This window comes from Vombatus ursinus, unplaced genomic scaffold, assembly GCF_900497805.2.
Source record: "Vombatus ursinus unplaced genomic scaffold, bare-nosed wombat genome assembly UNPS02014768.1, whole genome shotgun sequence".
In the NCBI taxonomy this organism is placed as follows: Eukaryota; Metazoa; Chordata; class Mammalia; order Diprotodontia; family Vombatidae; genus Vombatus; species Vombatus ursinus.
In genome coordinates, this window is record NW_020954546.1 from 25,251,746 (window position 1) to 25,273,063 (window position 21,318).

General features: G+C 43.0%; 1 protein-coding gene and 1 long non-coding RNA gene across 7 annotated transcripts in view; one reads left to right on the plus strand and one right to left on the minus strand.

The window, feature by feature from the left end:
* Window positions 1-12,295, minus strand: part of LOC114042847 — a 31,481-nt gene extending 19,186 nt beyond the window's left edge. For 3 of the 5 annotated variants that reach the window (XR_003569041.1, XR_003569040.1, XR_003569037.1), the window contains exon 1: window positions 11,247-11,563. This is a non-coding gene — a long non-coding RNA (uncharacterized LOC114042847). The other 2 variants (XR_003569039.1, XR_003569038.1) reach the window with 2 other exon arrangements.
* SSH2 (slingshot protein phosphatase 2) overlaps window positions 11,894-21,318 on the plus strand; it is a 102,301-nt gene continuing 92,876 nt past the window's right edge. For both annotated transcript variants that reach the window (XM_027861594.1, XM_027861593.1), the window contains exon 1: window positions 11,894-12,284. In XM_027861594.1, coding sequence (XP_027717395.1) covers window positions 12,229-12,284 — 56 coding nt within the window. In that variant the 5' untranslated portion in view covers window positions 11,894-12,228. The remainder of the gene's footprint in view (window positions 12,285-21,318) is intronic.

A 21,318-nucleotide genomic window follows, 5' to 3' on the forward strand; every position in this document is an offset into this window, starting at 1 on the left:
CTCATCAAGCTACAGTTCTCCTACAATGACCCTTTCCTTTTCCCTTGCTTGGAAGTACCACTAGAACTGCCCAACCGCCAAGCAGGATAAACAGTACACTGAAGAGATCATCTGGAGGAGAGGATAGGAAGTGGTGTGTGCAGGACCCCTCTGTCATCTTGCTGCTCTTTTGATTGGCTGCATTAGGTCCTATAAACCAAGAATGTCATTTCTGACAATGTTGCTACAAATACAAAACCAAACAGTCCATTACCTTGGCTTCGTTGTAATGAAATTAGGCCAGTACAAAATTTTCTTTTGAATCTCTCTGATGTTCGTCTGGTAGCAAAATATTCTTATAAAATAAAAAGACAGTGGGTATAGTGGAAAAATCATTGGACTTAGAATCAGAAAAAATAATAACAGCTAATATTTGTGCAGTACTTTTAGGTTTACAGAGTGTTTTAAAATATATTATCTCATTCTATCTTCACAGCAGCTCTAGGAAACAAGCAGATGGAAGTTAAGTGACTTGCTCAGGGTCACCCAGCTGGGCAGTGCTTGGTTTGCCTGACTCTGGGTCCAGCCCTGTAGCCACTGTGCCATCTAGGCCCAAGTTTGGCCTCTGTTCCTTACTATAATTCTCAATTTCATCACCTGTAAAATGAGAATGTTTTCTCTTACCTCTTAACATTGCATTGAGGACCAAATGAGGTAGTTTTTGTGAACACACTTGATGAACTATAAAGTGTTCTATGAAAGTAGTATAGAAGCATTATTATTATAAAGTAATAGAAGTGTATCAGTTCTCTAAGCATCAGCTAGTTAGTGGGATAGCTAGAGAAAGATTTAAGTTGCTCGCTTTCTACTAAGGTTGAGGAATTCCCACTTTTGAAAGTTATTTATTTTCTAGTCCAAAAAGAAAATCTAATCACGAATTTAGATTTCTTGCCCAAGAGTACTTGGTGAAGTTGTTAAACGTTAACGTCCTACCTGTGGGATATGTGCACTGATCCTGGCTCTTCTAGTATTGGGAGAGAAAGATATAAAAGTGAAATACATCTGAGGAAGCTGATCCACCAAAAGTTGGAGAGATAAAGGCATCATGACTCATGGGGCTCAGCCAGGACCTGGAAACTTGACCATTTTGGACAAATGCATGGAACTAAGTTGCTTTAGAAAGGGCTGAATCAATCCTGCCACAATTTGAACTTTTGGTTCCAGAGAGTCTAGGGCAGACTTGGGAAGGGGGGGCAGGGTAGGGGGGAGACAACCTACCATCTGGGCCATGCTCCAGTCTTGCTACTGTATCCTCTGCTAGGGACAGCGTTGAGCAGGAGAGCAGAGGTGAGAGCTGATTAGGAGTAGCGAGGGGACACACGTGGTTTTGATTTTACCAGGCTCCCAGAGTACTAGTTGGCTCCTCAGACTTATGAAGCATAGGAGATGAGAGAAGAAAAGCATCCTGGTGAAGAGGGTGTCACAAGAAAGCCTTGTCACCATCTGCTCATTTGTTCATTGAACGAATAGCGCTGGAGGTACTGTGTTGGAAGCACTACTGAGCCCCCTCTGCAGGCCCTGATCATGGCACAACCGTATCCCCCTAGCCATGGGTGAAAGAGAGCAGGGACAGGTAAAGGCATCCTGGCTCACAGCACTCAGCCAGACGAGTAGGGGCACAGCAAAAGATCCAGAGTTGGGAACAAGATGCCAGCATTCACACCATAATCAGCTGTCATGCGCATGTGTCCATTCTACCTTGATAATGTGTTTTTTATCAGTCAATCCACAGGCATTTATTAAGCTCATACGATGTAATACGAAGGCAAAAGCAAGATGGTCCCTGCCCTCAAAGGGCTAACATTCTAACGGGAAGACAACATGCACATGCTTGTGCACACACACATAGGGGTATGTGCAAAGTAAAAACTCAGTATCTCCCGTTCCTGGGCATTGGGGATGACAAGGCCAAACAAATCCCTGCCTTCTGGAGTTGGATTCCCATGGTTTAGTGGAAAGTCAAAAGATCTTGGCTCCCATTCTGGCTGTCACTTGTGTGATCTTGGGGCAAGTCCCCTTACTTCTCTAGGCCTCAGTTCCATTTTACAAAAAGATGGGGCCTGAGAGTGGCGGTTAAGCTTTGAACTAGATTACCACCAAAGTGCCTTCCACCCCTAAATCTGTGATCCTACTGAGAGATAGCACATAAACATATAAAAAGAGAAGTAAACAGAAGTACCCCTTACCATGTAGGGGTACATGGAAAGCAGGTCCTGGGTAGCTCAGTGGGTAACCTCCTGCAGAAGGGGAGTCAAGTCTCGAAGGAAGCAGAGATTCTCTGAAGCCCAAGTGAGGGCGGAGTGCCTTCCAAGCAAGGTGGCTAGCCAGTGCAGCTCCGTGAGCACCTGGACCCTCTCGCTGTTTGTATCTTCCGAGCTTAGCATGGCGCTTTGCCCATAGTAACTATTCATTCATCCATTCAAGTACTGGGAATGAGGAGCTCTGAGAAGGCCTGTTTGGATATCTCCTCTACCTCTGAGGCAGAACAGACGGCAGTAATGTGTAATAAGGAAGAGATGGCAGCAGATTGTGAAAAGCTTTAGCTGCCAGACAGAGGAGTTTCTGTTGGATCTCAGCAGTACCAGAGAGTGCTGGGGGCAAGGTTCAGACCAGGGGTGGGGAACATGTGGCCCTCTAGGTCCTCAAGTGTGGCCCTTTGACTGAATCCGAACTTCACAGGACAAATCCCCTTAATAAAAGGATTTGTTCTGTACAACTTGGACATAGTCAAAAGGCCACACCCGAGGACGGAGAGGGCCACATGTGGCCTTGAGACTGCAGCTTCCCCATCCCTGGTTCAGACCTTTGCTTTAGGAAAAGCACTTTGGTGCCCTCATAGGGAAACTGTCCCTTCCTTTCTACTTCCACTACAGTCACCGTGGTTCATAGCTCAGTCCTTTTTATAGCCTCCTAACATTCTTCTTCCTTGTCTGGCTTCTATCTAATCCATCCTCATACTGTTGTGCATATGGTCTTACTTATGGTACTGCTCTGTTCATGTCACTCTCATTTCTCAAAACCTTTTATTCTTGTCAGGAGGACCTGAGTTCAAATCATTTAGCTATGTTTGCCTCTCTCCCCCCGCCCGAAAAAAAAATCCTTTAGTATCTCTTCATTACCTTCTGAATGAAACATAATTCTTTTACCTGGAATTCAAGGTCCTCCACTCCCTCATGCCATACGATCTTGTCTCCTACCTTCTCTTTCTCTCCTGGTATTGAAATCCCAGTTCACCTACTTATCACCTCTGTGACCTCAGGCAAGTCACTTAACCTGTGTAGGCCTCGGTTTCTTCATCTTGTCCTTCCAGTCCTAGATCTATGACCTAGGGATGCACATTCAGTTCAGATTGAACTAGTCCTTTAACCTCCCCCAGTCTCTTGGTCTGTAAAATGAAGGATTGAACTAGCCAGCCTCTGGGGTCCCTTCATCTGCCTCTGGGCCTGGCAGATGCTCTTCTCCCTTTCCCCACTTAAAGACCTAATTCAGATTCCACACCCTCTATGAAAGCTCTCCTAGTCACTCCAGTTGAAAGTGATCCCTCCCAGCTCAGATTTCTCCTAGTACTTTGGACATCTCCTTGGTAGAGGCTTTCTTATTTCCCTGTTGTCTTTGTACCTCAGCTGTTTAGCACAGGACCGTAAACAGAGTGAGCATTTAATAAATGGAAGTCAACATGCATGGTTAAGCGTCTACTTTGTGCAAGTGCATAGTTTTTGTGTTTGTGTCTTTCTCCCCAGAGAGTTGGAGAGATGATAGGTTAATGTAGAGCCAGGTCATGAGGGAAAGCTTGAATGGGGAGGTGGATCTGAGCTGGGCCATAAAAGATGAGTCTGACCCGAGAGAGAAAGAAAGGCATTCCCACAGAGGTGTAGAGAGGCAGGACAGGCTGGGTGCGGGCCTGACCAGGGCAGAACTCAGTTCAATTCCACATGCTTTTACTCAGTATCTCCTGTTCCTGGGCATTGGGGATGACAAGGCCAAACAAATCCCTGCCTTCTGGAGTTGGATTCCCATGGTTTAGTGGAAAGTCAAAAGATCTTGGCTCCCATTCTGGCTGTCACTTGTGTGATCTTGGGGCAAGTCCCCCTACTTCTCTAGGCCTCAGTTCCATTTTACAAAAAGATGGGGCCTGAGAGTGGCGGTTAAGCTTTGAACTAGATTACCACCAAAGTGCCTTCCACCCCTAAATCTGTGATCCTACCAAGAGATAGCACATAAACATATAAAAAGAGAAGTAAACAGAAGGTGTTTTGAAGACAGAGAGGTCTATGTTGAGAACTTAATACAAGAGTATTTTAAATAAGTAAGATTACAAAGATTTACAAAAGCACAAAGATCTGCAATATCTGTCCCTCAGTAAGCGTTTATTAAACACTTACTATGTGCCAGGCACTGTGCTAATCACTGAGCATGCAAAGAAAGATAGAAGGCAGTCCTTGTTCTCTAGGGGCCCCGGGTCTACTGGGGGTGACAACAGGCGCACAACTATGCACAAACAAGCTATAGACAGGATAACCTGGAAATAACCAACAAAAGATGGATAAATTATGAAAAATGTTAGATTATGAAAAAATGTGAGGTTTAGTTCCACTTTGGAGATATAGCACTCTTTGGCCTACATATTTTGGGGTGACCTGCATGGCAGTCATAATGGCTCAGCCATTATATTTTTTAGCATATCAGAATCTGAGCCCCTTGTACCCTCTGGTCCCCTCTCTCTATACTTACCTCCATAGGGCTGACTTGGTATCTGGCTCTAGTCATGCCTAACCCCCTGACAAAGGGCCTAGGAAAGAGAGACCCGCCCTATTCCTGTTTTAGCCCCTGTGGAAGTCCCCTGTATTGCCAGATCTTTGGTGCCACTGGCCTGTTTGCCTGGCAGTTCCTGGTTTTCCTGGTTCTCTTACCGGAATTGTTTCTGCTCATGAGTATGCATTGAACAGACTTATTTGCTTTATTCCACCTCCTTGGTTCCTAAGATCTCTTGGGAATTCCCCTTAGTTGCCCAACCTTTGGTACTGTATTAGGATGCCTTAAGCTTATAAACCCTAAACAAGGGGTCTAAAACTCCAAGCAGCCTTTCCTACCTCCCAGGATTCATCAGTGTGTGTAGAAAAGCAAGGGTGAGGAGTATGAAGCCACCCTTGTCCCAGGGGGAAGGACCCTGTATTTTCTAAATTAATACTCCAACTGGGATTAGAGGCTTGCCCTGAACCTCCTAGTGTGGGGCACTAGATCCCATTTTAGAGCATGTGGTAGGCAGTGGCAGGCATCGGGGGTCAGTGGGGAGGGGCTAGGGCTGCTGCCTTTGAAGTCCCATAACCTGGTTTGAATCCTGACTTGGCCACTTAGCACTGGCTTGACTTTGGGCAGATCACCACTGTGAGCCTCAGTTTCCTTGTCATGACGGAATTGGACTAGCTGGCCTCTCTAGCCCTCTCCAGTTGTAAATGAATAACCCTACAGTTGGGCCTGGGTGACCAAGAACAAGAATGCAGGAAACTGTAAGCACTGAGTCTCGCCAGGGAAGGGAGGAGGGGGAGACAGGAAGACTCCCTAGGGAGATAAAAGTACTAAATTCTTCATAATGTCCTAGGGATTAAATTGTTCATGTTTTGTAAGGTGTGTTGAATGGGAAAAGAGATCTATAAATGCCTATTATTTTTGCGAAACAATAGAATACCAGGCTTTTGTAACGTGAAGAAAGCAGTTTTTCAGTGTCTCTTCCTACAGTGCTTTTAGAAAGAAACATATGGTGGTAAGACCAGTAGATAAATGAATGCTTAGGAGATCATTTATCAAGGTGATAATATTCAGATCTTTTCAATATTCCTTATTACTTTTGTGATGTAAAGAGCTTTCTGAGACCTCTTGGCTCCATTATTAAGTGGGAATATTGAAAAGTACCATCAGGTTTTCTTTTTTCAGGATTAATTCCTTTGGAAAACTGTTGGCTACATAGTGATTGTGAAGCCTGATTGCTTTAAGGGCCATTGTTTGCAATGAATCACTGCGTTTGGTTTGGTTGCATTGTATGAAAAGTGCCTTTGTGATATCGAATGGAGAGAAGTTGGTTACCTCTCTGAACAACAGCTTTTGAGATAATTCACTTAAGGTTCAAGTTTTATCTTTGGCTTTCATAGGTTAACAAGAGACAGAATGTTGCTTCATTCTTTGAATCTCTGTTGGCATATGGCTCTCTAGTTGCTTTTCTCCTTTAGAATCATTAATCATAAAATATAAGCCAAAAGTCACCTTAAAGATTATCTGATTCAGTTGAATCCCTCACTTTATGGATGAATCCCAGAGAGGCCCCAAGGTCTGCCTAAAGTCATATGCCACAACTAATAGAAGCAGAGCCGACCTACTTCTAGTACAACAAATGCCTGGCTTGTCTTTGGACTCTTAAAATTCAGAAAGATTAATTTACAAATCATTTCTCTACTTGTGCACCTTAGAGCGCGAGAAGTCAAATCCAGGAGAAGGAAACAAGTTCTCTCTGACTGGGATATCTCGTTTCCTTGTCTTTTTTTTTTTTTAAACATGAGAAAAAAAACCAACAACCTCACAGTACTTGAGTAAGGCAGTACCATTGTTATTTCGAACGCTTCAGTATTTAGTAGAGGCTGTGTAGACCGTGGCTTGCAAGAGCAGTGGTCAGCAAAAGTGAGCCACTGAGCTCTCTTTATACTTTTCATTGTCTCAAATCAGAAATTAATAGGAGAATGACACCTATGTGAAGCCCCATTTGGGTGAAATGGCAGTGCGTGTGATGAATTACGTGTGTTTCTATGGCAGCTGTAACTTTTCCAAGTTCTCAGAAGAGATGTAAAACAGTTATAACCAATCCTATGTTATTTAGCAGTTTAATGTCCAGTTTGTGGATAATCCAGCCCCCTTGCTGATGCTCCCCTGCTTCCTACCTTTTTGCCAATTTTTTACTGATTAACACCTTCAGATTTGTGGGAAAGGGCAAGGAGGAGAGAATAAGTAATTCTGTCAGGCTTGCTCCCTCTTGACAGCAGTAATAAAAGCTTAGGAGAACGAAAGATTTAAAACAAGTAGCCAAAAAAAAAAGTCCAGAATTATCTGGGCTTAATTATTCAATTATCTCTGCTATCCTGCTTCTTTGCTACTACCGATAATGAATAATTATTTCACATTCAGATGCCTGCTACCCTTGTAATCCTTTCAAATAGATATTATCCACTGTTGTTGAACTTTTAAAATTGTATTCAGGCTTCAAGCTGCCATTTTTTTCTTTATCTCTGACATGTAAGCAGGACTCATAGAATCATAGGCTATTTGAATTGAGAAAGACTTTTAGAAATAATCTGTTAAGACCTCCTCATTTTATGGATGAAGAAACAGACCCAGGCAGGGGAAGCCAGTAATTCAGTCTGTAAACATTTATTGTTGTTGTTCATTCGTGTCTGATGCTTCATGACCCCATTTGGGGTTTTCTTGACAAAGATAATGGACTGGTTTGCCATTTCCTTCTCCAGCTTATTTTACAGATGAGGAAAATGAGGCAAACAGGATCAAATGACTTGCCCTGGGTCACACAGTTACTAATTATCTGAGACCAATTTGAATTCATGTCTTCTAGGCCTGACACTCTATCCACTGGCACCACCTAGCTGCCTGAAAACATTTATTAAATGACTACCGTGTGCTAATCAATAGGGATAAAAACTTTTTTTTTTGTTTTTTTTGTTTTTTCGTTAGGCAGTGAGCTTAAATGACTTGCCCAGGGTCACACAGCTAATCTATGTCAAGGGTCTGAGGCTGGATTTGAACCCAGATCCTCCTGACTCTAGGGCCAGTGCTCTATCCATTGCACCACTTAGCTGCCCCTATTAAAGACATTTTTTAAAGGCAAAAGACAGTCCCTGCTCTCAAGGGACTCACATAAATAGAAAATAATGAACACAGGGAAGGCATCAGCATTAAAAGGAGGATTGGAAAAATCTTCCTCTAGAAGGTGGGATTGTAACTGGGACTTGAAGGAAGCCAAGAGGCAGAGGTAAGAGGAGAGATCATTTCAGTCACGGGAGGTAGCCAGTGAAAATGCCCCGAGTCAGGAGATGGATTGTCGTGTTCAAGAAATGACAAGGAGTGCAGTGTTACTGGTCCAGAGTACATGGTAGGGTGTAAAGGTGTGTGGGAGGGAGAGGCATGGTTAGCAAGAGCTTTAAAATTTCGATTATTTTATATTTGATCCCGAAGGTGATTGAGTTGGGGGTGGGGGTGACATGGTAAGACCTGCACTTTGGGTGGATTGATTCCTGAAGGGGGGTTGAGCTGGAGTGGGGAAAGATTTGAGGCAAGGAGACCTATCCAGAGGCTATTATGTGAAGTGATGAGTGCCTGTGGGCAATGTCAGAGGAGAGAAGGGGGAGCATATGGTAGAGCTTACAGGACAAAATCAGTAGGTCTTGGTAAAAGACAGGATGTGGGGTTTAGTGAGAAAGGGAGGGTGTGACACCTCGTTTTCAAGCCTGGATGACTCAACAATAAGAGGGACGTTAGAGGGGAAGATGATGAGTTCAGTTTTCAACATGTTGAATATCAGGTGTCTACAGGACAGCTAGTTCTGGATGTCCAGTAGGCAGTTGGAGGTGCTGATACTGGAGGTTAGGGATAGATTAGTAGATTTGAGAATCATCAATGTAGAGATGATAATTGAATCCTTGGGAACTGACGAGATCTCTTAGTGAAATAGTATAGAGGGAGAAGAAAAGAGGACCCAGGGTCATAAAACAAATTGTGTTCACAAAATAACTTACTGGCCAAGAAAAGGCATTCAGACTAAAGGTTATCTGGCTCTTTGGCTTGAGTTTTTCATCGTAACAGAATTAGTATCTTGATCTGCTTCCAGAATCCATGTTCTCCTTTAATTGTTACAGTACTCTCTCAAGCAAGAATAAACACCAAGACCATCAGAGTTTAGACTGAGTATAATCTCCAGTAATACATAGGTTAGTGTTGTTACCTTTTGGTCTCATGGAAGAAGCCAGAGGGTCTGAAAAATATGCCTCAACTTACATGGGTAAGGCACTGGATTGAGAGTCATGGGAACCGATTTCTGTTCTCAACTTTGCCATGAATTTGGCTGTGTGCTTGTGAGCTAATCTTTTAACTTTTCTATACCACAGCTGTGAAATAAGAGAGTTGGCTAAGATGATCTCTGAGCTCCTTCTCATCTTTAGAATTCTGTGACTTAGGTGGAATCCAGGGACTTTACTACTTTAAAAAAGAATACTAAAGCCTAATTAGATATAATGCTGTTAGAATTGTTGGAGCAATAGTGTGCCCATCCGGTCATTTATCACTGCTAATATTGCTTCCACCCCTACAGTTTTGGGATGTGGCCTGTTAGTCAAGAAAACCTCATCGAGGCCTAGGTCTGAGTTCCAGTGTGAGTGCTGGCCCCACTTCTGTCTGAGTCTTCTCCTTTGAGGAGACCCATTAACACTTCCTGGGGAAAAAATCACATTCCTGACATGTGAAATGATGGGAAAATGACAGGGCCGAACTTAGATCAAATCTTCTAGCTTAGTTGAAGAAAAATGTGCAGATTTGGTTTGGCACGACTTTTTCTGACTCCATGTGGAGTGGAAAATGGGCTTAGTTCACTTCATGCTGCTCAATCTAATTTGAAGTAATTCGGGAATTCCTAGGTTCTTGGGGACAGAGAGCTTGCCTCCTTAGAGCCTTGTTTCCTGGCAGTTGAGAGTAAAGGATTAAATTGAGCTGAAACCCAATTGATTGACATTTTGACACCCAGAAAATTGTAAAAAGAAAGGGGATTTTCTTCAGTTTTTTTAAATGGTTACTAGTAGAAAAAACTCTCCTAAAAGTATCCAAGTTTGCAAAGAGGACTTAACATCCTCTTATTTAAAGGAGGGGGGCAAAAAAAAAGACGTAAAGCCTGGAGATGTGCACTAACACTTTCACAGTCTCACAGAGTTTTAACTTCAAGAAGGGTTTGAAAAGACCTGGATGGGAGCATTAAAGCTGGCTAGCTCTGCTGAATTGGCAATGCCAGAGATCTTTCAAGGAGAAACAAAGAGCCAGGAACTTCTGAGTGTCATTTTAGGAGTCTCTGTGTAAAAGACAAGTAGACAAATTGATGAAATTATAGCAGTCATTTTTTTTTTAGATGCAAAAGGTCTTAATTCTGTACAGTATTGAGTAGTGCACACTGCCTGGAGGCCTCCTTTCAGACAGATAGAGATGATTACTCTACCATCATCTACCCTGAATAGCATATTTTCAGGTTGACTTCAATAAACTCTCATCTCTGCATAAAGGGAGCTATGCTCACTTTAATAACACCATTTTAAATAGGCATGGTGCTTCTTTTGAACGCAATGGGAGATTGTAATAAATTGCAACCTGGAAGAGGTTTCAGACTGGCAAGTTGGGCAGATATTTTAAGCAATTGATTTCAGGGTGTATCAGCAGATTTTTTTTTCTTACATTGCCATTTGTGTGCCTGCTGACACAGCCTGAATAAATATTACAAGTGGCCACTCTTCCTAGAGATGAACAAATCATGATGATGGATGGGCTAAAGTCTGCTTTAAGATCCAGCACCTTTGGTTGCTTCTTGCCCATCTGATTAACCCCCAAAAGAGAGCCTCCAGATAACAGATCTTCTCTAGAGAACAGTATTGCATATTTATGCCCTTCAGATCCTGCAGTTAGTTTTGAGTTTTATAAGATCAGCTAATTGTTGATTGACTAAGTCAAATGAATCCTTCCTTTTTGAGTTTCTGCATCATCCCCATTGGCATTACTTTAAAATTCATAACTTTAGAGGGAAGTAGATCCAACAAATCAATCAACCAAAGAATAGGTTCCTGTTTCTGGACCCTGGCACATGCAATTTCAAACAACAGCAAAGTCTTTAAAGTGATTTTTATTTCTGAAACAATTTTAGGGCATTTTTTCCCTCTTAGAAAATTCTAATGACTAGGTCTATGGCCAGTGTTTTTGAAGTTAATGTTTCTTGGTGTGTTTATTTAAACTTGTTTTCTGATTCTGAAATTCCTGTGGCAACCTTATTGTTTCTGTGTTTTTTAAGTCAAATAAACACCCATCAGGGGCTAAACACTTGCCTAAAAATTAGATTATCTGATGAGTCAGAAGAAAGAAGGGGAGTTATTAACTGGTTAGATTAGAGAGAAAAGTCATACCTGCTATCACCTTCCTGGTGCCATGGTTCTCTTCCAGAATGAAGGACAAACAGCAAGATTAGAGGGGGCCCAAATCGCCTGTATTTGGTATTTCTGAAGGAAAACAAAAATCGAATGGCATGAAGCAGTCCTGTCATTCAATGTGGATTTTAAACCCAAATAATGAAATCTCAAAAACAGTGGCTTTGAATCTTTCAGGCGATTGAGAAAATGAGATTTGGTGTTGCATTAGTGTACAAGGAACATATTTAAGGGATTGTAGGAAGTACAACCCTTTTCATAAAACATTCCTTTCAGTAAAATGCGCTTTTCCCGGCTGGGCGCACTCACGCATTCACTTCGGAGCCCCACCGATCTCCTCCTGGGCTTGGCAAGCCCAGTGGCCCCCGCTGCCCGTCTGGGGGTCCTGTGCCAGCGATGGCCCAGTGCAAGCAGGGGACAGCTCAGCCACCATAAGGGGGCCCGGTGCCCCTGGGCAGGCTGGCTGCCAGCAGCTCAGCTTTGGCCTCTGAGGCCCGTCCCCCACCCCGACTCCCGCTGCCAGGGCGGAGCCCCAGGGTGGGCCGTCCCTACTTTGTCCCCGGGCCGCCCCTGCGCACTGCGTCCCGCCCCGGACGGACAGGCGGCCAGCCCGCCCGCGGGAGGGGGAGCTCCAGAGCTCAGCCTGGCCCCAGCCAACCTCCGGGCCCCAAGCAAACCAAGGCAAAGCAAAGTGCTGGGTAGCGAGAGCCTACGCTGGGGCCCCAAGCCCTGGCCAAGTTGCCGCTGCCTGCACATCTGGCACCACTGGAACTCTGGCGCTTCTAGCTGCGGGCCAGGCTGAGCTGGGCTGGACGGACGCAAGGAACTGCTACTCCTCTCTGTCCGCCTCGCGTGCCCCCCCAGCCGGGCTCCGTTCTAGGAGCCCGCCTCATGATTGAGCACGGGAGCGGGAGAAAGGAAGGCGGCCCCCCAACCCACCTGCAGCCTTGGTGTCCCCGACATGATCCCCTACTTCTCCGCCAACGCGGTCATCTCCCAGAACGCCATCAATCAGCTGTGAGTATGAGCTCCCGGCTCGGGCTGGCTTTCCCACTTGTCTCTTTTCCTGTAGGCTTGCGGGACCCAGTTAGAGCCCCTGATTTACCAGGTGGAGGAGGCTCCAGCGGCAGCGCTAGCCGCCTGTATTTGAGGGGTGGGGGGCGAGAAAGAGAACAGAAAACCTTGACTTGAGCACTTTGAGATCACCAGGTGTGCCCTGAAAGATATGGAAAAGGGTGGGGTAGGAGGGAGTAGTTTACAGTAGCAAAAGAATGGTAGAGCTCGAAAAACACCTCATTTGTAAGAATCTCAAGTTGAGTCTTTGGAAGAGCGAAGAAACTTCAAAACTCAGAGCTTGTTTTCTGGGATACCAGAGGCTGAAACGATGAGAGCTTGGGCAGTGCCTATGTGTAATGGGTCCCCAATCAAATCAAATGAGATGACATTTATAAAGCACTTAGCACAGTACCAGGCACATAGTAGGCTCTTAATAAATACAAGCATTCCTTTCACCTTCCCTTCCCCCCAAATGGAAATCTGGGTGAAGGGCAGTCACCTAAACATCAGGATTTCCAGCCCGGAAAAGTGTTGTGGAAATCCTGCTGTTGACCGAAGCACTTCATTTTATAAAAGTTTGAACTCTCTGACGTGCTAGTGGAATCTCCAGAAGAGGGTTAGGAGTTTGGGTCTGGAGTTATTTTTGGGAAGTAGACTTAAGTAATCTGACTGAGTTTATTTGGTTTGTCACTAGTAGCATAGAATGCGCTCCTGATGACCCAGAACCAGTGGTTTTCAACACAGCCTACTAGAGCCTCCTGTGGAGGCAGCAATTTAGTCCGTGAAATGAAGAGGTTATTCCTGAACTCAGCAGAAATAAGCACATGTGAAAGCTCTTGTCACTTGAATGCTTCTCTTGACTTTGTCCTAAGTCTCTGCTGTAGCTCAGCTATATCTGAGAAGTGTGTGAGATGCAAAGGGGTCATCTTGCCTGGGACAGTTGGAAAGAAACAAGTAGAGAAAACCCTCCCTGCCCATTGTAGCTGGATCTTCAAATAAGTGGAATGGGCTGGTGGGGGTTACTGAAGCTAAGAGCAATTGAGCCTGCTTTGGGTGTTTTAGAGAAGTAAACATGGAACCCCTGCTAAAACTGCCATCGAATTCTTAACTTGGTTGTGAAAAGCTGCTTTCTGACTGTCTGGTCAGCCCTATATCAGCTGAATTCTGATACAGCTAACCTTCACAGTTCTGTATACTGTCTGTCTGTCTGTCTATCTATCTACACACATATACATATATACATAGCTGTTATAAAGGAAAATAAGTCTTAACCAATCTCTAAACCAAATTTATTTTAGCCAACACTCACCTTCCCCTCCCACCACATCTTTGACTAACTTTGGAGACAAGTAGACTCCTTTGACTGACCGCTTTCTCCCCTGGAGAAAGTGCTAATGAAATAACCAAAAGTTGAACCAAGATAGAAGAGAATGCATGGATAATCCAGGAGCTCTCAAATGGCAGAGCTGCTTGGACTTTGCCTTTTTTTTTTTAAGAGGAAGTTTGAGCTTGTTTGAGAAAAGTAAGACTTTTACATTTATGCTTCCTATCCTCCTCACACACATACAACATGATGTCCTCAGTAGCCTGCAAGGTCACTTATGCAATTTGGCAGTTATAGGAATAATCTTTAACTGCTGACCTACTACTTGCTACTGAAAATCATTAGTCACTACACTGAGAAAGACTTGTCTTGTTCCTAAAATGAATAAGTTAAAAAAAATATAGACAGTGCAAAAATTCTAAAACAAGCTTCAAAGGAATATACATATATGGCTCCTTCTGTTTTGGACTTTTCTCTTGGCATTTATTTTTCTTGACTAAGACTTGGTCATTTTCATTGAAACTGTCCTCAAATTTACTACTGCTTCTCTGGAGTCAACATGTGAGTATTCACAATACCTTGCCCAGCAGCAAGAAGGATATTAAATAAGTGTTTATAAATCTCTTAAAAATCTTTTTTTGTTTTAAACTTAAACAAATGCATTGAAAGGGTCATCTTAGTAATTCTTTCCACAGGGTCTAATCCACTAAACCTCAACAGGAATGAAGATTCCTCTCTATGAATTGGCTACTCATAGAGACAACATTGAATGAGTGACTCCTGTGGGTTGGTGAAAGATGTGTCCTATGAACTTTGTCTTTGGAAGATTTAGTAGCCTAAGTGACTGGCTTCTCAGTTCTAGGGAACCTGGGTAGGAAAAGGTGGGACTTTGTCACTTGCAAGGTCATGAGACTATTAAGGGAAGTGTGAAGAGGCCATTCTCATAGGTATTCCTAGGATTTAGAGGTGAAAAGCACCCACCCCCATTTTAGGGATGAAGAAACTGGAAATCAAAAGAAAGTTATAGAATCATAAGGGACCTTAGAGGTCATCAGTTTCAAACCACCCTTTTTACAAGTGTAGATACTGAGACCCAAAAGAGGATAAATGACATGTCCCAGGCCACACAAAGTCATAAGAGTGAGCTTGGTGGTGGTAGGAGGGGGGGTCTCTGAATCTAAATTCAAGGTTTCAGTGCTTGAGTTTTCCCTTTAGACTGCCTTCTAATCAGAACCCTCACAGGACAAATTGTTTTTAATAGCAGAGATTTCTGGATAGCTGAAGGTTTATCATCTTCAACATCAAAACTTTCTTTTTTAATTTAGCCATTTTGTTTAGAAACATTTTTGAAACACATTACATGTTTCCTTCCTTTTTTAAACAGATGATCTCAAATTTAGCCTCTTGATTAAGGCCAAATGATTAAGAATGATTAAGAATATGATGGCCACAGGAATTCTTGAAGGAGTGTTAGATGATTCACCCTTATACCGAATGGATGCTGTCCACCATGACTTTTTTGTGGTCTTCACCCATTTTCAATTTTCTGCTTCTCATCTGCCATGGGCTTGTAAACTAATTAACCAAGAATGTTAGAACTGTGAGTAAAAGAAGAGTATGGGTTCTTGGTGGGATTCTTGAATGAGTGAGTGCCTAAGCTTTATTAATAGACATTGCTCTCTATTTCTGCTCTCTTCCTTCTCCTAATACTACCTTGCAATTTATTTTGTATATCCTCATTTATGTACATGTTTTCTCCTCCATTCGAATGTTAGCTCCTCAAGGACAGGGACAGTTTCTATTTTGCTTTGTATCCCCAGTGCTTAATACAATCCTGTCACAGAATCTGAGTGTTTGTTGATTGATTCTGCTGGTCAGGGGCCTTGTTTGCTCACTTTTCCCTTCACTTTTGTGATTGAGGTAAATGAAACATGACACAGTGAGACTCTGAATTTGGAGTCAGAAGACTTGGATTCAAATCTCAGCTCTGTTTTTTATTACCTGTGTGTTCTGGGGTAAAGCTACTTAACCTCCCTGGTTGTGAGATCTTGTGATATCCATGGGCCATCAGAGGCAGCTAGGTGGCTCAGTGGATAGAGTGCTGAGCCTGGAATTAGAAAGACCTGAGTTCAAATTTGGCTTCAGAGACACTCACTAGCTGTGTGACCCTGGGCAAGTCACTGAACCTTAATCCACTGGAGAAGGAAATAGCAAACCAGTCTAGTATCTTTGCCAAGAAAACTTCATGGATTGTATTGGCATGCTGTGGTTCCAGGGGTCAATGGCATGACTGAATGGCAGTGTGAACCAGGAGATTCTATTTGGTGTCCTTCCTCCAAGGTGCTTTCCAGCTTGAGCCTGTGAGCCAATGATTTTAAGTTGCTGAGTGGCTGAATCCTGGAGATCAGAAGTTTTTTCAGCCATTTCCTCATGAGAAAAGAGCAATTATTCTCAATTCTTTTTTTTTTTTAATTCAAAGACCACAGATTTCTCTGTCACTGTGTAAAACATCAATGTTAATGGAAAACTTGGAGTTGATTTTGGTTAGACACCAATGAGGGGCATTAGAAGTAAGTTAATTGGTGCTCAGACTCAAAGAAAGTGTCAACACTATTAATATAGGCTTAGACACAACAAGAAAGAAGCCCATTTTGCTCAGATCTAATTTTAAGAATCTGGAGTCAGCCTGAAGACAGAGGAAGGTGGAAAGTCCCCAAGACCTTTAACAATATGCTAAGGCTGTATACCATGGGCTAGACTGTCCATACTTTTGAATGTAATAAACATCTTAATTTCCCAATAAATTGAAATTGCTTTGTTATATAGCAAGCAGACATACAGTCCCCGAGAGGAGGTCACGAAGCAGAGACCTGGTTGCTCTTACTCTTCGCCAGACATGGCTTGTCTAGAAATAAGTTGCTGTTTTTTATGGTCTGGAAAGTTCAAGGATCATGAATAATTAGATAAAATGCTGGCATGAGCCATAATTGAAACAATGTTCCTATTATGAAAAACTCAACAACAGAACTCTTGGAATTTCTGGACTCTAGACATCACTTGATTTGTTAATGAGGTTCCTTTAAGCCTTTTTATCCTTGACCTGAAATATTTGTCCATAGTTATTTGGTTTCATTTATAAATGTGTTTGATGACTTAGCAGCTGTACATCAGGAGTTTAGAAAGCCTGGAGCATAACAACAGATGGGCTTGTCAGGATGAGACTCCAAATTGTTCCTCTTCAAGAAAGTAGAGATCTGGCAACCTTTTCATTCTCGTATTAATGATGATCAAGATGCTTGCATTCATATAATGCTCTTTATTTTTCAAGGTTAAATCACATAATTTCATTGGATTTTGCTCACAGAGAGATTTTGCAGATGAGGAAAACAGCTCGGAGACATTGCATAGATTGTAAGAGGTTTCAGTTTTGTATAGCTCTGCTTGGATGTCGCTAGCTCTCAGGCCAACTGCTGGAGGACTCCTCTTTGCAAAGCCCTTTTGATTACACTCACATCATGCTTCGATATATCGGTAACCTTAGCTTTCTAGCTCCAAAATGGCATTCGGTTTGGTACTTATACTAAGTAACGGTTGTAGAGAGTAAAAGAATATCTGCTCTAATTATGTTGCACAGTTGTCTAATTGGTTAATCTGAGAGACTGACCAGAGTGAAAAAAATGTGGTCTTGTAGAGAAAAGGAAGGTGTTAGGGCTTGTCAAAGAGACCAGTAGCCACGGATGAGGCTTGCTTGCCTGCTAGTTTGGGAGAAGGGCAGGCCTGCAGAGTGGCCTTTATGGACAGCTGTGGTGGGGCCTATTTCTGCAAAGGGAACTTGAGGGACCACCTTGGCGGGGGGGGGGGGGGGGGGGGGGGGGGGTGCTTCTGGGGGCCCGGTTGGTTTCCATAAATATTGTAGCAGTTTGTAAAGGGCCCCAAGAAGAACTGTTTGATCTCTGAGTATGCCTGGAGGACTCAGGAGATCCATAATTAGGTAGATAACCTGTTGCAGAGTTTTCATTTTCTGCCCTGCAGGGCCATGGATGGGGCTTTGACTTGGGATATCCCTGGATGCATTCCTCCCAGCTGAGGAAACACTTTCTTGGTCTAGGTCAACAGCGTTGCCGGAGCAGGAGAGATGAGGAAGTTGGGGTCAGCGCAGAGGAAGGACCTGACCCCAGGTTTCTCTGACTCTAAGACCGGTTCACCCAATACCCTTACTGCCCTCTGCCCCTCACCTTCAGCACTGTGAACCTATTTAAAACTTTTGACTTAAACTCTCACAGAAGTGGAAATGGTATCTGCTCTACTTTTAGAGCACGCCTCCTTTATCCACTAGAGAATTTGTCTTTCCTCCTTACCCTGCTTCCCTCCTCCAAAATAAAAGACTTAAAAAAATGAAGTGAAATTCTAAAGGGCAGGAAAAAATGGTTATTGATAGATGTAGATCTGGCTAGGTATGAATCACTTAGATAATAATAATTTTGGTTATATAATGCTTGATGGTTACAAATCACTTTATTTTTTTTAATTTTTATTTTTTTACCTTTTTTTCCCCATTGGGCAGTGGGGGTTAAGTGACTTGCCCAGGGTCACACAGCTAGTAAGTGTTATGTGTCTGAGGCCAGATTTGAACTCAGGTCTTCCTGAATCCAGGGCCGGTGGTCTATTCACTGCACCACCTAGCTGCCCCTACAAATCACTTTAATAGGCATAAGCTCATAATACTTTGAAAGAAGTAGATCATATAGTATTCCCATTCCACAGCTGTGTGAACTGAGGTCCAAAGAAATTAAATGGTTTGCCCAAAGTCAACAGATAATTGCACAACTAGAATAGAGACCAGAGCTGCTGACTCCGAGTGCTTTTTTTAATACTGTCCACACTCATGCCCTTGATACTAAGAATGAATGAGGGGGAGACAGTGTGGATTTATATTACTATTAATCAAACCTTTACCCTACGTTCCCTCCTGAAATTCGGAAAACTCTTTGACTTTCAACACTAACCAAAACCAAATCATTAGAGAGATAAATTTCAATGTCTCTTAAGACTTTGGACCCATTGAATGAATGATAGGTTCATACTTCTGGGGATCACCCTACTGTGAATTCTCCCTTGGAACTTTTGGGTAAATGTGAGTCTTGTTCTTAGTGACAAGACATTAAACTGAGTTGAAGATGTGTAACCTTGAGCTGACAAGCACTAATATATGCACACACAGATTTTCCTAAAAGCGGGGAGTGTTCTCTGCTTCTCGATTGCTTACAGTCAAGGGTTAAGTTAACCAGGAAAAGGCTTTCTTTTGCATAGTTAGGTGATGCAGGATGTTGCTACCCCTAGTGTAATTAGTTTTAACTTGAAGAAATGTGCAAAGAACATCAAAGCTTCCTTAGGCGTGCCTATTCGGAAAGGATGTAGCCAACTGTTTATAAATAGGTTGCAGGTTTTAAACAACAAAAGGTGAATTTGGACTCTTTTTTTCCTTCCACTTTGCTCGGAGAAAGAATAACCTTTACACTATATCAATCTGTGTTGAGAACGGTGTGACTCTCCTGTATTTATGGCATCACTGGAGATTTGGAGGATACTTTGTCTGTTAGAGAAATTACCTCCTCTTTCACCCTAATAGAGCAAGCTTTGGGCTGCCTCTGTTTGCTAGTGAAGATTAACCATTTCTGTACCAGTTATTTTCATGTCACAATTTTAATTTTCAGATATCAAAATCAATATAATTATACATTTTATTATATGAATTTCATAGAAGAGTAACTAATGTACTATCTAGCAGTTAAAGCTGCCCCACACTGAACTAGGCTGTAATTTATTTAGGTGGTCAGCTCCCCGTGACTGGAAATATTTGAGTAGAAACTCTGCAGTCATTTATCAGGTCGTTGGAGTCTTTCCTGTCTGGGGTAGGGGGCAGAACTGGATGACCTCCAACTCTAAGATTCTATGATTCTGTGAGTTAATGGTTCAGTTGGTATTTTTCAGTGGGGCAACTATTTTCCATATGTACTGGGTGATTAGGGGTTAAATGCAAAAGGAGCCTTTTTGCTCTGTGCAGGGCAGGAAACTTCTCCTGCAGTATTAGTCACCACAGGTGACGAGCAAGAAGTAGTTGACCAGGTCTGGGACCCAGCATCTTGTCCTAGCTGTGACGCTTTGTACATTGTGTTGCAATAGCCAGCTGGTGTCGATAAGGGCTGAGCAGAGTGAAGTCTCTTCCTGTTTTTCTCCTTTTGATTTACCGATTGTACAGATGGCTCTTCTGGACCCCCGAAGCCTGCAAGAGAAATGTCACTTTCCAGACCTCAGGAAAGCTTTCATAGATTTGTTGGACAGACAATTAATATGCCAAGCCTCCTTCTCATTAAACCAGCCACTCTGGTTTCATTCTGTCATTGTTGTTGTTATTGTTGTTGCTTTAATGAACCTTTTGGTTTTGTGGGGAGCTTCAGTTGCACAAGTTGTGTGTGGTTGAAGATGGGGAGGGACTGACACTCGGAGGATTAGTGTTCCTAGGACAACTAAAACAACACATTTAAACAATGAGTGAGCAGGCTGGACCCCTCCAGGGCCCCTTGCACCAAGCTTGGAATGAACCAGGCTCCCATCCCCACCTCTTTTTGACCCAGGACCAACTCTCACACGATTGGAGTTCTCCTTCACAAGCCCTAGCTCTGTCTAATCTTGATTCATGGCCTAAGCTCAGCTCTAGGCGATCCAAAGAAGGGTCCAGATTCTGGGGTGGAGAGTGGCTTTCTTTTATGTACACAGTTCACCTGAAGGTATCAGGGTCCTCCTAAAAGTATGTAGAAAACTGAGAACAAACCTGCTAGGGAAAGTGGCATTATTGTAAGTGTGTTACCAGTAGTTCCTGCCTTTCATCTGTTGGAAGAGAAGGTGGTGTCCCAGAAGAGCTGTTGTGTAGATGGGTAGTGGTCACTAAGAAATTGCCCTAGTTGGGTCCAGGTGTGTCAGTTATCTATGCTGAGTTTTTATTATATATCCACTAGGTGTATAGCACAGTCACCCCACCCCACCCCCACTTGGCAAATATTACACACTCAGAAAGCTGATGGAGAATGGCTGCCAGTTCTATGACTGTTACTATTGAATCAGTGATAGCACTCATCTGAAACTACATGTAAAAAGAGTAGGAGGAGCCATCATTTGGCCTCTGCCAGTAACATCATCATCCAGAGCAGTGCATGGCCCCCTATGGAAAACCAACTGCCCCCAACCCCCATGTTCGGGCTGATAGTATGTTAGCATCCTGTGACAGGTAAAGCTGTTCACTCTCCAGAGAGCTGGTAATATTTATGGGGGTGTGAGCTGGGAAAGGGAGAGAGGGCCAAGACCACTCCGTTGTAATGCTTCTAATGACTCCATTTAGTTGAGAATTGTTCCCAAAGCTCTGGGAAACTTCTTAGTTTATAAACTAAACTTTTTGTGGAAACAGTTCACCCGTTAATTGAAGGTGGCTGAAACCTGAAGATCTTTTACAATATTGAGAAAAATCCCATGCAATCTCTGCAGTTATTCAACAAATCACAAAGATTATGAGCATTCAAATGCTAAACCAGAGTAAGAGCTTAATCTATTAAGACAAAAAATAATCACTGAAGCTACTAAAAAGCAACTTATGTCTCTGAGAAAATAGCCACAGCA